Here is a 15,403-nt window from a genome sequence, read left to right as displayed (position 1 = left end):
ATCAAGGCTTCTGGAAGATTTCTCATGTTTTTGAGGTGCTGCTGTCACATCATGACGGTTATACTCAGGTGAAACCCTTAACTGCTACAACCTGTTTTTGATAACACTCATCCCCCCTACTGAGTGAGTGTATCTCAATAATCCAAAATTGCCTTCATAATTCACACGTTTTGCTTTAACATGGTGTGACATTAGCAAAACTTTGAAATGGCTATTTGGATCATTGAGAAGCAACGCTTCACTTTGAGATGCACCGGTCGTCTGGCTTTGTGTTGTAAACAAGAACTTAAGTATATTGCAGAATACTATATAAATCACTATTTTTTCACTAATTTTAAATAAAATTTTTTGTAAAGAAGTTTCCCATAATCAACTTTGGCCATTTTTTAAAGAATTATAATTATTTAAAAACAAGTTCATTAATCATTCTCAATAGGAGAAAAGTTCATACCAATAGGAGCCACTGTAAAACAAGGTTTTGAGGAAATATTAATGCAAATTGGAATACTGTCTTAATGATCAGCATGATTAGCTGGCATCTGAAATCTCTAGCCAGGCTGCTTTCTAAATCCATCATTTTACATAATACACAGATTTGGAAAGACAAAAAGCATAAAACAGATCAACTTCAGGTTCTGCCTTTCTGTTTGTCTGTTACAAGTTTAGTTCCCACTTATTCTCTCTGCCTGAGCGAATAAATAAAATTGTGATTAAAAAAAAAGTTTTCTTCCAAATTCATTCTGAAATTTCAACCGACTTTTGACTTTATTTTTAAGCATCTCACTGAAATGGCTACATTCAACATGCTAGTACTATGGTGTATTCATCTGTTGACAAAATGTGGTTTTATTTAGTTTCAAAACACTATTAAATGTAAATATCCACCAGTTCAGGCCACCATCTAATTTCTCGGTGCATCTCTAGCTTCACACCTTTCACTCTCCATCCCTTTCTCTTCACTGCACCTTATTCTCATGGGTTCTCCGTGTACCCAGGTTGCATCCGAGGACTTCTTGTCCTCCTCCACCCACACTGCCTTCACTCCCTCTCGGCCCCTCACCGTCTTTCCCTCTGCCTTGTGTGTCTCCCCAGTCAGCTCCTTTCTAAAAAGCGAGGTCTCTTCCGGATTCATGCTGGGCGCAAGCAGAGGTACCCGCAGCAACAATCCTGTGCACGGGGCACGTTAAAACGTCGCAGATCGATAACTCTTACTTCTTCAGCAGCACATCCTGCCTACCTTGCCTGAAGCACTCAAAGATTTGTGGGCCGGATGCAGTGGCTTTCTAAATGTTTTCTTACAGTTAATGCAAAAACACCATTCACAGCATGTGACTTCTAGAAAGACGTGGCATTAATATTGCATATAAGAAGCAATAATATTTATGTGTGCAACCATGGCTGGCCTTAAACAGTCACTGCATTCTGGTCCACAAATACTTGTGCAAAGACTTTAATATATGAATAGACTTTAAGGTTTGTCTTGTTTTGTAAATGCTTGAACAATTAGGACTGAATTTGGTTGTTAAATTCATGTCAAAAGTCCCAGTTGGCCAATGAATGGCTACAGGCCCTTAGAAAGGTATTTGTAGCCCCAGACTTTGTAACATTACAACCACAAACCTCAACTTATTTTATTGGGAACAAATTTAAGTAGAAGAAAGATTTTCACGAATAAATCTGAAAGTATAGAATAAATTCAGATTCAGCCCTCAAAATTATTGTTCAGTTTCTCTACAAGTCTTTATCTGACTCTGCAGGCAACACCATATAGGACAGTGGTCATATAAAGCACACAAAACCAATTGCAGTTAGGCAAGAATGTTAAATTTTTGTGTGAAGTTGTGCTTTAGTTGAAAATACAGAGTCTACTACAATAATTGAGAAGTTTGGTTAATTCTCAAAATATATTAATTGCCAATTGTTCTATCACAAACAAAGCCCATGACATACACTTAAAGTTGTGGTTGTAATGGGGTGTGGATACAGTTGCAGTAAAAACATGCATTTTATGCTCATCAAAGGTCTTTGATATTGTGGAAAACATTCCAAATAAAGTTTTCCTGCTTTAATTGGTTGTTTTTCACGAATAAAAAGGTTCACAGCTCTGTGCATGCTCTCTGGTTTCAAACCGATCAAACCTCTGTATCAAATCAACATGCTTGTGTTGTATTTTTTTTTTTTATACGCAGCTTAAGTGCTTCTCTTTGCATGCAATGTTCTGGAAAGCATTTACTTCCTTTCCCTACAGCATGCAAAGGTTTTTTTTCGCTCTATTGAACCCCCCCACCCCTCCATTTCCTGCCAAAGCCTTTTCATATGAAATGCTGTCCCCCTCCAAGCCTACTCCTGCTATTTGAATTTTATTTTAAATAGCTGGATTATGTGTATCACACATAAGACAAAGAGTATATCATCTGAAAAGATGCGGGAGTGAACGACTTGGCTGGAACTGCTCTGCGGTGCATGACAGTTGCGCTGCCTATGGATCCGTGATAGAACGTAACCTCTAAGTGGGAGATCTCCACAAGAGCATGCTCTACCAGCAGCATTAGGGAGTCGATCTTTTGTAGCGCCTGCCTGCCAAATAGCTTTTCTCCTGTAAGCAGTTGACCCCAGATAGCTCCCTGACTCGGCTTGTGGTGAGTGGTACCGAGTGCTCAGTGAAATGCCTTTTGTATTGCTGCCCTTTGAAGCGAATGTTTTGATGCCCATAAGGTCTGCTGAAGGGATTAAGGTGGTTTCTGTGATTTTTGCAGGACAATCTTTTTTGCTGCTCCAGCACCGTAGCAAGGCTTTAGTTTTATTTTGCTGATTCGGGTGCAAAGACAGTAACAACAGGCCAGTCCTTAGGGCAGAATCAGTAAATATTGCACACAGTTCCTCTGTACTTCAGCTACTCTGTCCTTCACTGACAAAATGTAAATCTTTGCTGCGTTCTTGTTTTTTTCTGTTTCCTCATGCGATGCCTGATGCTTCAAGAGGCCAAGTTTTTTTGTTACCTCTTTTTCTACTAACTCTTTCCTAACAAAGTTAGGTTTCCATCCTGCTCTTTTCCATGTCCCTCCCAATAACATGGTGTATTAATACTTTAATGATGGTTTGTGGCAACGCAACCAAACCCAGAAATGTACTGGCTTGAATAGAAGAAAGCTGAAATCGTTTATTTCTTCAAGAAGTCTCACCTCTCACCCAAATGTTTCTTTGATTCTGGTCATTAATAAGAAGTCCTAATCTTTCAGAGCTGGGATTGCTGATGGGTTTATCGTTTTCTATCTATGATCAGAAATGTGAAAACCTTTCGGGTGAGAGGCAAAACATATTTAAGGAACTAGAAAAGAAAAGCCTGTTGTCTTCTAATCAAGCACTAAGAACCTCCATTTCCTGGATGGCTGAGAATCTACACTAAAAAGCTCAAATTTGATGGCTATCATTTCCCAAAAATATCAGTGCATGTCCTTGTATTGAACTATTTTAACTTCACTGTTAGCAGTAAAATGGGCTTCCGGGATCGGATCCGGATAAACAACTCTCGTTCATCCCAAACCATCCGGAACAAGGCTTCACCGTTGCCCCCAGGCTCCGGCGTCCGGTGCTCCCCGAGCCAGGAGAACGTCCCTGAAGCCACCAGCCCCGGAAAGGTCCAAAAGAGCTGGAGCTTTAACGACCGCACGCGCTTCCGCACCTCCCTTCGCCTCAAGCCACGGCCACCTGTTGATGGTGAGCAGAAATGACACATTTCGCCAGAGCTCACAAGAATGTTGCCAATCGTCTTCTTTACTTCTTGGACTTCAGTGGAAGGGGTTGGAGAGGAAAGCGTGGAAGACAAGTCATACTGCGATGTGGCCATGGAGGAGGTGATTCCAGCTGTGAAGACGCTCATACGAGCTGTAAGGTGGGTTCTTTCACCATCTTTCATCATATTCATGATGAAGGATGACCTAATCTGAGAGTTACAGTAGAATAGACTAGAAGAGAAATAGCCCTTAGCTTCCTTTAGTGGGGAAATTAAGGTTGAACAGCAGCAAAGTGACAGGCAATCAAAGCATATATAGGTAATATAGATTTACACAAAAATAAAAAATATACATCAAAACAGAAGTATAACATAGTGTACAACACTTATTAATGAAGCACTTATTAAAAATACATACTTTGATCCAAAGAAATGTGCATTAAAATTAAAAAACAAATTTGAATTGTTCCCAAAGGGAATTGACATTTAGTTGTAACTCATTTAATTAAAGTCGTTGTGTATTTCTGTATTAAAAACCCCAACAAATTACTTACAAGAAGGGAAAATAAAAACTGTGCAAACAGAGACACACTAATGACAGCAGGAATGTTACTTGAAACATGAAAAACTGGGAATAGCAGCAGCGATTTTAAACACTTCTAGAGTTTGTTGGGAGTGCTGAGGGTTATAAAGTTATAACGGCCTTTGGGAGGAAGGATCTGCGATACCACGGCTCTGTGCACCTAGGATGTAGCGGTCTGCCATTGAAGGAGCTCCACAGTTCAGTAGCAGCTTCAAGCATGTTGGGTGGAAGTATTGTCCATCAGGGATCCTGCAGAAAGTTTTGGGGGAAACAAGTGTTGAAGAATCATGACTAAGCAAACGCTTAGTCATGTTTTACTCATGGAGATAATAAAGCCGCCCATATTGGACGATGTGTGCTTGTGTATGCGGGCCAGGAGAGCACAGTGCACACTGTAGTTGACATTAAAAGGCAAGCTATGTCTTTAAATCATGCAGATTTGGCTGATCAAGCAGAAATATCCACTTGAGGAGGGAAACTGAAGCTTTCTGCACGGTAAGATTCCCCATGTGACCTTATTACTCAGCTTGGCTGGTCATGTGTGAGGTTCTGCGATATGGTGGCCTATAAGGAACATTTACATGAATACACAGAGACACAGGTAAAAACCCAATCTAGATGGATCATAATACAATACGACTAAACCGAGACACATTATTATGTACAGTTCTGACAAGGACAACTCTTACAAAAGGTGATTAAGGGCTTTTGTGATATTTAAGTCAGTTTCTGACATTGTGTTATCTCTTCCTGTAATGGAAGCACTCCTGGACAAACTCTGATGTTCTCTAAGAATATTATTTCACTGGAGGATGTTCTTACATAACATGTGCCTTATGCAGAGAAATGCATATTTAAATTTTTTTCTAATAGGTTAGTACCATTGCATCCAGCAAAATGTAAAATTATGCCACCTCGTGCTTAGATGTGTTCACATTAAGGCAAAGTTTTCAATAAAAACATTGTTATTCAGCTGTAAGATAACTGATGTTGGTTTTGTGATTCTTTCAGATTTAATTACGTCAATGATTTTGTTTTGCATGTGCTCTGGCCATCTTTATTCTTCTTGAAGCAGGAGTAGACGATGGATGGATGGTGTTAGTTTAACTCAGTTTGTGTCTACAATGAGTGTTGAGTCCTCTTTTCTTCTTTTTATACTGGACCACATTGTATTGTATAGCTGTTTTTCCAGTGGTGGTAGTGGCAGTAGGATCTGACAGACGAATATTAACTTTTCAACGGTTTCTGCTGTGTATGTCTTCATTTGTATGTACGTCAGCTGTTGCTCTTGAGTGTTTCTTCTTTTAGAAACACTCATTTTTCCAACTTGTTCCAGAGAATCTGCATGCAAAGCCAATACAGAAAGCATTAATGTTTGCTTGCTCGGCGTGTGCACTCACATGTGAATGCTGCAGCAAGTCCTTCAAAGCATTTACACGAAACATTCATGAATACAAGAGCAGCTTCATACGCTCTTCTGAAGGACTCTTTAATTTGTATTTGCGATTTTGACGCAAAGACGATCACCTGCTTTGTGTGGCGTTTTACTAATAAGTTGGGCTCTGTAATTGTATCTTTTGTATCATGTTTGAGAATCTCTTTTTTTCTCATTCATACAGAAATTGTAAATGAAAATTGAAACACACTTAAAATTGATCTGGTTTAGCATTCAAATTAGCTACTAACTCACATGAGTCATGTTCTTTCCCCATCATATTAAACAATTTTCCCAGAAAAAAAATTAATTAATATGCTTATCTTGTCCTAATCTGTAGCTGATGATGTATTTTTTATTGTTTTTTTTGTTCCATGAAACAGAAAATTCTAAGAAGTTCTCAAGCAGCAGTGTGGGCCCAGCATCCATCCCTACACATTCACACACACACGCACACCCACACACACTCAGATTACCTGTATGAAGTTTTTTCACTGATGGTGGCAGAAAAACTACAATTGCTAGCAAACATCTGGTGCTGTTGCTGGGCCGTACTCCTGGGGGGGTTGATGAAAGCAGTTTATAATACCTCTGTTTCCTGGTCCCTGATGTCAGCACTGGAGCCTGACTGCATTTCTCAAGGTAGCGTGATGCTGTCTATGGAGTTCTATATTTGCAACATGATGATGCCCTTGGAAGAAACGACCTTGCACATGAATATTTTTATGAGGATATTTTCTTAAATGGGATCTGATCACGGCATTTAATTTAAAACATTCTTGTAAGAATTTGGTTTTGTAAAATCTTCTTTAAGAGCTGCAGTTCACTTTTTTCTATTATGCTACATTTATGGAGATAAATGTATGTTATTGGGATTTTATGTGACTGAATAATATAAAGGAGCACATTTGTGAAGTGGAGTTTATTTGTCAAAAAGTTTCCATCTCCACTTTTTTGAAAAAGCCAAAAACCAAAACAACAGAGTGTAATTTCTTTTTTTTTTTTTGCCAAATTGAAGAAATTATTTTGAACTTTACCATTTCTACTAACTGTGCCAGGATTTGATCTCAGGATGTTCTTGCTCCAAGAGAATGGTGGAACAAATTGTGCCTCAATGGACCTCTGTATTTTACCCCCTTTACTCTGATGACCTTCAATAAAATTAAGAAGTTCCTCCTTGCTTAGATGTTCAGAAGTAACCTAAATAGCAAATGGAGTATACTTGTGTCAAATTTAGTGTCGGTGTGAAGCTGTGAAGGTCTTATAGGTTTTTTTTAGAGGACATTAGTGAGCCAGAGCTACAGTGGAAGGACTTGGATTTGGACCGTGACAAAATGGTCCAGTCAAAGTAAAAACATAAATCTGACTTAGAATCATAAGCACGATTTTAAAAACCTGATGTTTTCAAAATCTCTCCATGGTTGTCTAAGGACAACTCTTTTTGTCTTTCATGGGTTCCTGAGGTTTGAGCTCCCCATGCTTCATTTGACTTGTTTTGGCGCTAAATTCAAACTGCGTTTGGCTAAGCGGTCCTTCAGATGTGTGATTCCTACTTCAGGCGTGCGCCACCGTGTGTTTCTGTGTGACAGTCTGATGCCACTGATAGGCCAAGGCACTGTCCTCTCAGGTTTGTGCTTGACTCAGCAGATAACTCTGACCTCAGCTGCTATGTGCTGCAGACAATAGACGGGGGAGGAGTTCCTAAAGATAGTGCAGGTGCGTAAACAGCAGGTGTTTTCACTGTGTTAGCACACAGGTACATGTGCAACATCTCAGCACGGCTCATGATTGATGTCCGGGAAACACAGAAAGGCTTTAGTGCTGAGACTTCATTTTAGATGCATGTGGTTTATCAGTGCCAGGCTGCCTGAATAAATGTGTATGGTGCTGGGTATGTATGGAGAGAGGAGAGGAGAAAACAAAGCCTGTGTGCTTCTCTTCTGTAACTCCCCACGTGCAAAACTGTGATACTGCTTAACAACATTCTTGCAAGCTTGCAGTCTTTGATGAAGTGCCTGCTTTAATAGATAAATAGTTTGGACATGGTTTCCATTTATAGTGATCTGATGTCATTTGTTGTTGTGGCTTTCAGGTGTAATATTTTTAAGACCTTATTATTTTTATGCTTGATATTAATCTGTTATACATCTACTTCACCTCGTGGGCTGGGTTTTGTCACTTAGCAGGCGCATAGTTATATCCAGAAAGATCCAGGCCTACTCCTGCAGTGGCTCATCCGTCTTGGCCCACCTTGGGTTCATGTCAGCAAAACAGTCATTTTCAATTCCCAGATAAAACCTGCCATTGGAGACTATCTGGGAATCACCTTTGCTGAATTGCAGAAATGTTTGCAGTGGCTTTGCAAGCATTTTGGGCCACAGCTGACACTTCCTCTCTCCCCAGTCATCACCGTGTTTTTACATCTCAACTTCCTAGCACCGAGAAGCGATTATGTCTTTAAGTTAGCCGTGCCAACTGTGCCGTGCAGTGACTGGAAATTGTCTGGATGAGGGTGGGGGCGCTGAAACCTGACTCCGTGTTATTAAAGCCATTTTAGTGACCAGGAAGGAGAAGTCAGCAATTTGAAGAAACCCCCGGAGGATACAAAAAAAAACCCTCATTCCCTTTCAACCTTTTTCTTAACCCACACCTGAGGCCCGCCCTGGCAAGAAAAAAAAAAAAAAAAAACTGTGCCTACTTGCAAATTAAGAAAAGAGTGCTTGCAAAAATACTCCAAACGCATAAGTCATCAAGAAGCAGAGTGCTGCGTGAGGAGAAGGGGGACTGCGCTGACGGCCATTACGGCACCAGGTCACCATCCAGTCCTTCTCCTTTCCACTCACTTCCCTGCTTTACTCAAACATTCTTCTCATCTTCACTCGTCCTCCTCATTCAAAGAGCTAAAATGTGTTCACACATTGTGACTCAATAATATCGAGCTCTTGACTGCGTCATCCTCGTCAGTTTAGGACGGACAGCCAGGTCTTGTTAGGTTCGCAACTTTCCTTTAATTTCAAAATAATGCACCACTTTCTCATAAAATGTGTTGATACATTTAAATAAAACACAATGATTTCATTGTGTTTTATTGTCGCAACTCAGAGACAGGAGTTCCTGCTGATAAATAAAACTTTATCCTTTTTTATGCTGAAACTCTTTTCTTTCCATCACTTGCATAGCCAACCACTGGAAAAAGAAACCACTGCTTATTGTGTTTATTGCGTCAGTTAAAGCTTCTTTTGACACATTGTGTTGCACAGCCAGCCTTCCTGGCAAACAGAATAAAAGGGAGCAGAGGTAACAGGCAACACATGAAACCAGGTGCAGACATCTTTAAACTTTTCTTCACATTTTTTCCTCTTTTTATCTCTGTTACAGGCTCAACTCCCTCATGCATGACCTTTAAGCAGAACCGCTGCCAGGGGATGTTGTCAGTGGATGTGTTCACCTGGTACAGTGGTGTAGGGTTAACAATCGTGGGTGCGACTCCCCCACACTCGGGTGTGGGTGGTGATTATGAGCTGTGTGCACCCGGGAGCAGGAGCAGCTGTGGTCCACCAGTGGCTCCAACGCAGCTGTCACAATGACAAAAGAGCAGAAACTGGGGGTAGAATAGAGGTGTGTGTGTGTTATCCTATCCGTGGAACTGTGCTAATTGCTGAAACAGCAAATCCCGACAAGAAAATGTCTTTGGGGCGCTGAGCGGCTCAATATATCCACATGGTTTAGTAGGTTTGTGACTGCTTTCTTTATGGGCCTGCTTGTGAATGATAAGGTCATGCTGACTTTAATTAATCTTGTTATTGTCGGGGTGAGCTGCATTGTTTGATAGCCTCCTGCTTATGCATTTTTCCAAAGGTTTACGGTGCTTCTATGCGCTTTCCCGTGCGGTTTTAAACTCTACGCAGAAAGGTAATAACAGGAAGAGTGTTGTGTTTGTGTGTGTAGGATTCTGAAGTTTCTAGTGGCGAAGAGGAAGTTTAAGGAGATGCTGCGTCCATATGATGTGAAAGACGTCATAGAGCAGTACTCTGCAGGACACCTGGACATGCTGGGCCGCATCAAGAGCTTGCAGATGAGGTACCTTCATCTTTATGTCACAAACACTCATCTGCTTCTTCACAATCTGTAAAAAAACAAGACATTAATCTCATGATACGTTTTCTGCCAAATAATAAAAATAAGCATAATATATTTTCTAATTTTGTATGCCAGGATTGAATAAATCCTTTGTTTTTTACACACTCCTAAAATAGCTCAAAGCAACTGTAGATGAAATATAACACCGTAATTGTTATATTATATATGTTCATTTAGCAAAAACATACAGTAAATAGTAAACACAGGGGTTTACTATTTGCAGTACAAAAGTATTAATTCCCCCAAGCCAAGCCGGATGCCTTTAATGAAAATGGGGAACATCTTTAAATTTTGCAGCTACATTGACTAAGACACACTGCTTTGTTTGGAATAAAAGTTAATTTTAATAAACAGTCTTATATTTTGCATTTCTACCAACTGATCAACCTAATTTTCCAAAACTTAAATTTTTTTAATTTTGAGTTTAACACTCTTTATTGCTTTCAGCAAGGGTAAAACTAATTAAATGACAGAAAATTTTGATATGTAGTCAATTTGTGTCTTATTCTGCGTAACTGCAGCACATTTTATTATTCCGTGTACAAAAAAAATTTAGATAGAGTTAGGTGTTAGAATTAAATTGGTCTGATAGTCAAGATTGCTGGTTACTTTTTTCTTGACTATGACAGAGAAGGCACTAAAAACTATTTACATTATGCAGAGAACATAGAATGGAGTAGTCGAACGTCGTCCATAAGTTTGGACTTTAGAAATTGTAACTTTGGTGAGAACGAAAGCGTGTGGTAAAGTAAGAAATTTAAAAAAGAAGCGCAATGTGAAATGTTCAATCTTCATAGTACTTACTGGACCCCCTTTCATTTGTGCAATAGGGTGGATCAGATAATTGGGCGAGGAGGTGTTCAGTCTGATAAAAAAATGCGACCTGAAAAAGGAGAGAAGACGCCTCCGGAACTGGACCCACTGGACGAGCTCAGCATGATGGGCCGTGTGGTCAAAGTGGAGAAACAGGTACCAGAAGATGACATTTGAAGAGTGCGGCTGTGTTTCCATTACAAATGTTTGCATTAAAAACATGCATCGACGTCATCACTTCCGGATGTTGATCGCGTGACTTGTGTGATGCGAGAAAAGTTCTTCCATTGAACTTTCGTGAAGTACAATAACTTTGAAACAGTCACTAATTTACCTTTTAACAAAAAACTGGTTTTATTTGTCTTTGGGGTGTTTCCATTACGTAAACCTTTTTTTGTAATTCCAGTTTGTGCAGTTATACGGACTAATGGAAACAGCTAACGGAGCTGTGTGAAAGGGTGACCAACTAACCAGTCAGAAAGGTTATAAAGCAGCTGACATCTCACAGTCCAGTGTTGGTGTGTCTCTCTTTAGGTACAGTCTATAGAAAACAAGTTGGACCTCATGCTCAACTTCTACTCCCAGTGCTTGAAGAAAGGCTCCTCCCACGTCACGCTGTCCTCCCTCCTGGACCCTGACTTGACGTCTGACTACCACAGTCCCACGGACCACAGAGACCTCTTCCCATCTGCTAACACACTAAATATCTCCCAGTCTGATAGTGGGAACTTGGAATGACAATGGGACACAGACACTAACCCTTTACAGTATGTCCTCCTAAGGCTGAGTCCTCTGTCTGAGTAGCCGAGCATACCAAACCTCCCCTTTAATCCAGATCTGTTATGATTTCCCCTCCCATCTCAAGTCTCCGACATTGGCCACTAGGTGGCTCCAGCTGACTAGGAGCCTCAGCCAAAGCTGCTTACCGCACACGCCTCTCAACTCACTGGATGAGGAAAGTACTTGACTACTGAAGCAGTCTCACCCACTCACATCATGCTGTATATCTAAACCTACTTTAAAACTTTAACTGTAGACAGACTGTGGAGGGACCTTTTGCAGATATCTGGAGGAATCATCTCTTTCCTCTTTGTCTGGCTTTATTTTTCCTTGGGCACTTCAATCGACTGAAAGTTGTTGAAGAGCGTTCCCATTCCGACATTAGGGTGACAACACAGTTTTTTATGCTGTGATGAATGTAGCTGTTTCTTTGTTCAAGAGAAACGGCAATATGAGAACAAGAGCCATCGACACCTGAAGGACAAACACAGTTGGACCTGGATCAGCTGCACCGGCACCGGTCCCACCCAGCAAGAGAAATTTTGTTTTCCAGATCCGACGTTAATCACCCAAACGTTTCACATTAGAACAGAGTGGAAATGACGTGCTGGATTGACTGTGGATTGAACTATACCTTAGTGTAAATTGTTGTTTGTTTTCACATGTATTTCCTCTTAAGGAAATCTGGTCTCTGACAAGCCCAACAGCAAAAAAAAAAAAAAAAAAAAAAAAGACACACACATTGTTTCCAGCTCAGCTGCCATTGTGTTGAGGATTATGTAGGATTTAATAGAGCTGTGGTGGTCCGTTGTAATTCTCAAATCTCTTTTTTTTCACCAATTTTTCCAGACTACTGTGCAAACTACAACCATTTTAGTGACGTACACTTTTACTTTAAAAACAAAACTTCTGAAAGTCTCTGTCTTGCAGCCCATAATCCTGCCATATTTATTCATCAGACTTGCTTTTCAAGAGATGGTCCAGAATTTTTGTGGAGGAGTTCTGTAAAAACATAACAAAAGGTTAATATATCTGTCGGGTCCCGGTTCTCTTGGTGTCTTTTGGTTTAAATCCAGTTCTTTGGACCCAGGGGCTACATGTCTATTACTAAATGGCAACATTTATATCTGCTGTATATTTAAGGAAAACAAAATAATTTTCTTTCCTGGAAAATATTAAATAAGTTCTGACTTATTATATTAATTTTAGTTCAAACAACTATAAATATTAAAAACATAATTCCATTTTTTAAAAAATTTACGGTTTAACATTGCCAACAACCAACATTTGAAGTCATGATTAATCATAAATGTATTTAAAGCTTCTGTGGTTTTCTAAATTTGTTAAGTTAAATAACCAACTTTTATTAAACTTTTGATTTCAGTTCTATTTATAGGAAATCGTGACATTCTGTCTGGCATTCATCTAACTTTTCCAGCAAAACAAGCTGGCAGGGTCACATTCTTGTGAGGGGAAGACTCCAGCAACACTTGAACTACTAGGAAACAACTTTATTTGCAAGGCAACACATTTCAGCTTGTAGCCTTCATTAGGGTCACATTCCTTCCATGTTTTGGAATTTTTGTTATTTTGACTGGATCTAAAGACCAGCCAGGATACTTTGAAGTGACCTGAACCTTATTTTGAGCAAGAGGTCACAAATCTAGAGATATTTGTGTGCTGCATCTCCAAACTGCTCTGATGCATTAAAGGTATGAGCCTTTAAAATGCTAGAAGACAATTTTGGTTTCAATCCCCTTTCAAAATAGCATTAGCTACAGTCTCTGGGTCCTGCAAGTCTGTATTTACCCAAAACAAAGACAGCAAGAGAATAAATTATTCCTTTCAGTAAGACATTGGCTCATTGTTAAGTTATACAGAACTTCAATTAAAAAAATTCTGACAGATAAAACTTAGATCCGCCATATGAATTTAGACGGACTATGCTGAAAGCAGTTCTCTGCACTGCTTTTTGTCACTCATATCTGGCCTCAAGTCGGGTAATACCTCACAACCTCTGTGTCACAAGGGCAGTTTTTTATTCTTGTTCCTGTATCAGATGTCACATGCACTTAAAGACAGCACAAGCACAGTTTTAAACAATGAATGATGCTCAAGAAATCCAGGTCTAATGCATGAATTTCAGATTATCATTAATGCATGTTCCATTAAGATGCTTCATAACAAAAGGATGTGCAGTTGATCATTAAAATGTTACATGCAGACAAACAGAAACAACGAAAGCGCTTCATAATTGGAACGCCATTTTGTTGTTTAATTTAGCCTATTTCCTATTCCAATGTGTTTAATTTGACAAAACATGTTGTTTCTTAAAGTTTTGTGTTTGCTGACATAAATTTAGGATTTGTGTTGATATTTTTTCAGAACTGAAGTGACCCACAGACTCATTGATCTTGAACATGGATGTCGTTTTGAGTGTATGTTCATATTTCCTGCCTGCGACAGCTGCAAAAAAAAAAAAAAAAAAAAAATCCTTCATTGTTTTTGTCCAGTGATTAAGTCTTCCATCTCCAGTCACGTCCAGCTGACTCAGGTGCTCCACTTTTCCATTTAAGTGAGACTTTTAAACAGTGAATGTACTTCATTGCTTGGCCTGTTCAGATCTATTTCTGCTCCAATGGCTCTTGACGCTAGAAATTGTTTTAGGCACCATCCAAGTTTTCTACTTATTTCCGTAGGAAATACTTGGATAGCTTTATTTCTAGGGACTGAATTACTGCAGAAATCCCTGTTTAGTAGAGACAGTGTTACCATGAACGACACTGTTATTCATGATAATTAATGGAAGATCACTTTATTGCATGTTGTTCCTAATGTGGCCACCGTATTAGAAAAAAAACAAACACACAAAAATGTGTTCCAGAAAGAAGATAAAAGCAAATAACCTGTGCCTTGTTTCTTCTTATTCCGTGAAAGGTGTGGTGAGCCTTTCTATCTCCTACTTAAAACAATAAAAAAAAGCTTGGAAGAAGTCTGAAATCACACGAAAGAATGCTTTTTTAAAAACTTTTTTTTTTTTGCATAACATTTAACGAAAAAAAAAATTAGTTGTAAAAATTTTATCCTTTACAACTACTGTAATTTTCTGAGAATATTACTGTATCGTCAGCATATCACCGTACCTCCATAGAAACCCATACAGTATCTTAACACCCTTTAGATGTGGAAGCTGGAGGCACGGACATTTTGTGTCAACACAGGAATCTCTGCAGGCATGTGTGCTGTCACAAGCATGTCACATTAGATAAGATTGGCTTCCACTCAACTACCTCTGAGGCCTCTAGGGGGCGCTAGTTTAGAAACCTGATTAGGAGAAACAGTTAGTGACTGTCCAACTGACTGAATGCTATGCATGAACCAATCTGCACGTTCTCTTATCTGTTAGTGACGTCCCTATCATCCGTCCATCTTTTCACTGACTTGCTGCCATTTGACATTCCACCTCATTAATCTTTTAGCTGCTTTCCTACTGTAGGTTTTGGAGCTGCTGTTAGAATAAAGCACGAACTGAACAAGCAATAAGTAAAACACAAATTCAATACAAAGTCTTCCAAGTCCAAATGGTGGGGCAGTTGAACAAAATGCAACGTTGGTTTGTTTTCTAATCTAACCTATATTTGATCTTTTAAAGAGGTACAAAAAATGTGTTTCTGCTGAGAAGAAATTTTTAGAAAACTAACTTATTAATTTATTTGTTTCAATAAAGCTCTTTGGACTGTTTGTTGCTCTGGGTGTCTTTGTTCTTCACATTATGATACATTGAACTATGGTTTAATACACAACAACAAACTACTTTTGAAAGTTTTCAGTGAGTTACTACTGTACCTTCCAAAGCTTTCTACATATTGTCACATAATGGGTAAGTGATAACATGTGGATGTTGATAAATATTAATCAT

The 15,403-nt window shown here is 39.3% G+C and overlaps 1 protein-coding gene across 2 annotated transcripts in view; it reads left to right on the top strand.

Annotated features, from left to right (window-relative positions):
* Positions 1-15,225, top strand: part of LOC129374982 (potassium voltage-gated channel subfamily KQT member 4) — a 51,581-nt gene extending 36,356 nt beyond the window's left edge. The window contains exons 11-16 of one of the 2 annotated variants that reach the window (XM_055053712.1): positions 1,093-1,149; positions 3,488-3,717; positions 3,793-3,892; positions 9,700-9,831; positions 10,722-10,860; positions 11,239-15,225. In XM_055053712.1, coding sequence (XP_054909687.1) covers positions 1,093-1,149; positions 3,488-3,717; positions 3,793-3,892; positions 9,700-9,831; positions 10,722-10,860; positions 11,239-11,442 — 862 coding nt within the window. In that variant the 3' untranslated portion in view covers positions 11,443-15,225. The remainder of the gene's footprint in view (positions 1-1,092; positions 1,150-3,487; positions 3,718-3,792; positions 3,893-9,699; positions 9,832-10,721; positions 10,861-11,238) is intronic. The other variant, XM_055053713.1, reaches the window with a different exon arrangement.
* Positions 15,226-15,403: the final 178 nt, after the last annotated feature.

Source organism: Poeciliopsis prolifica, unplaced genomic scaffold (genome assembly GCF_027474105.1).
Source record: "Poeciliopsis prolifica strain line A6 unplaced genomic scaffold, Auburn_PproV2 SCAFFOLD038, whole genome shotgun sequence".
NCBI lineage: Eukaryota > Metazoa > Chordata > Actinopteri > Cyprinodontiformes > Poeciliidae > Poeciliopsis > Poeciliopsis prolifica.
Note: the sequence above shows the minus strand (reverse complement) of the source record. Positions and strands in the feature narration are given on the sequence as shown.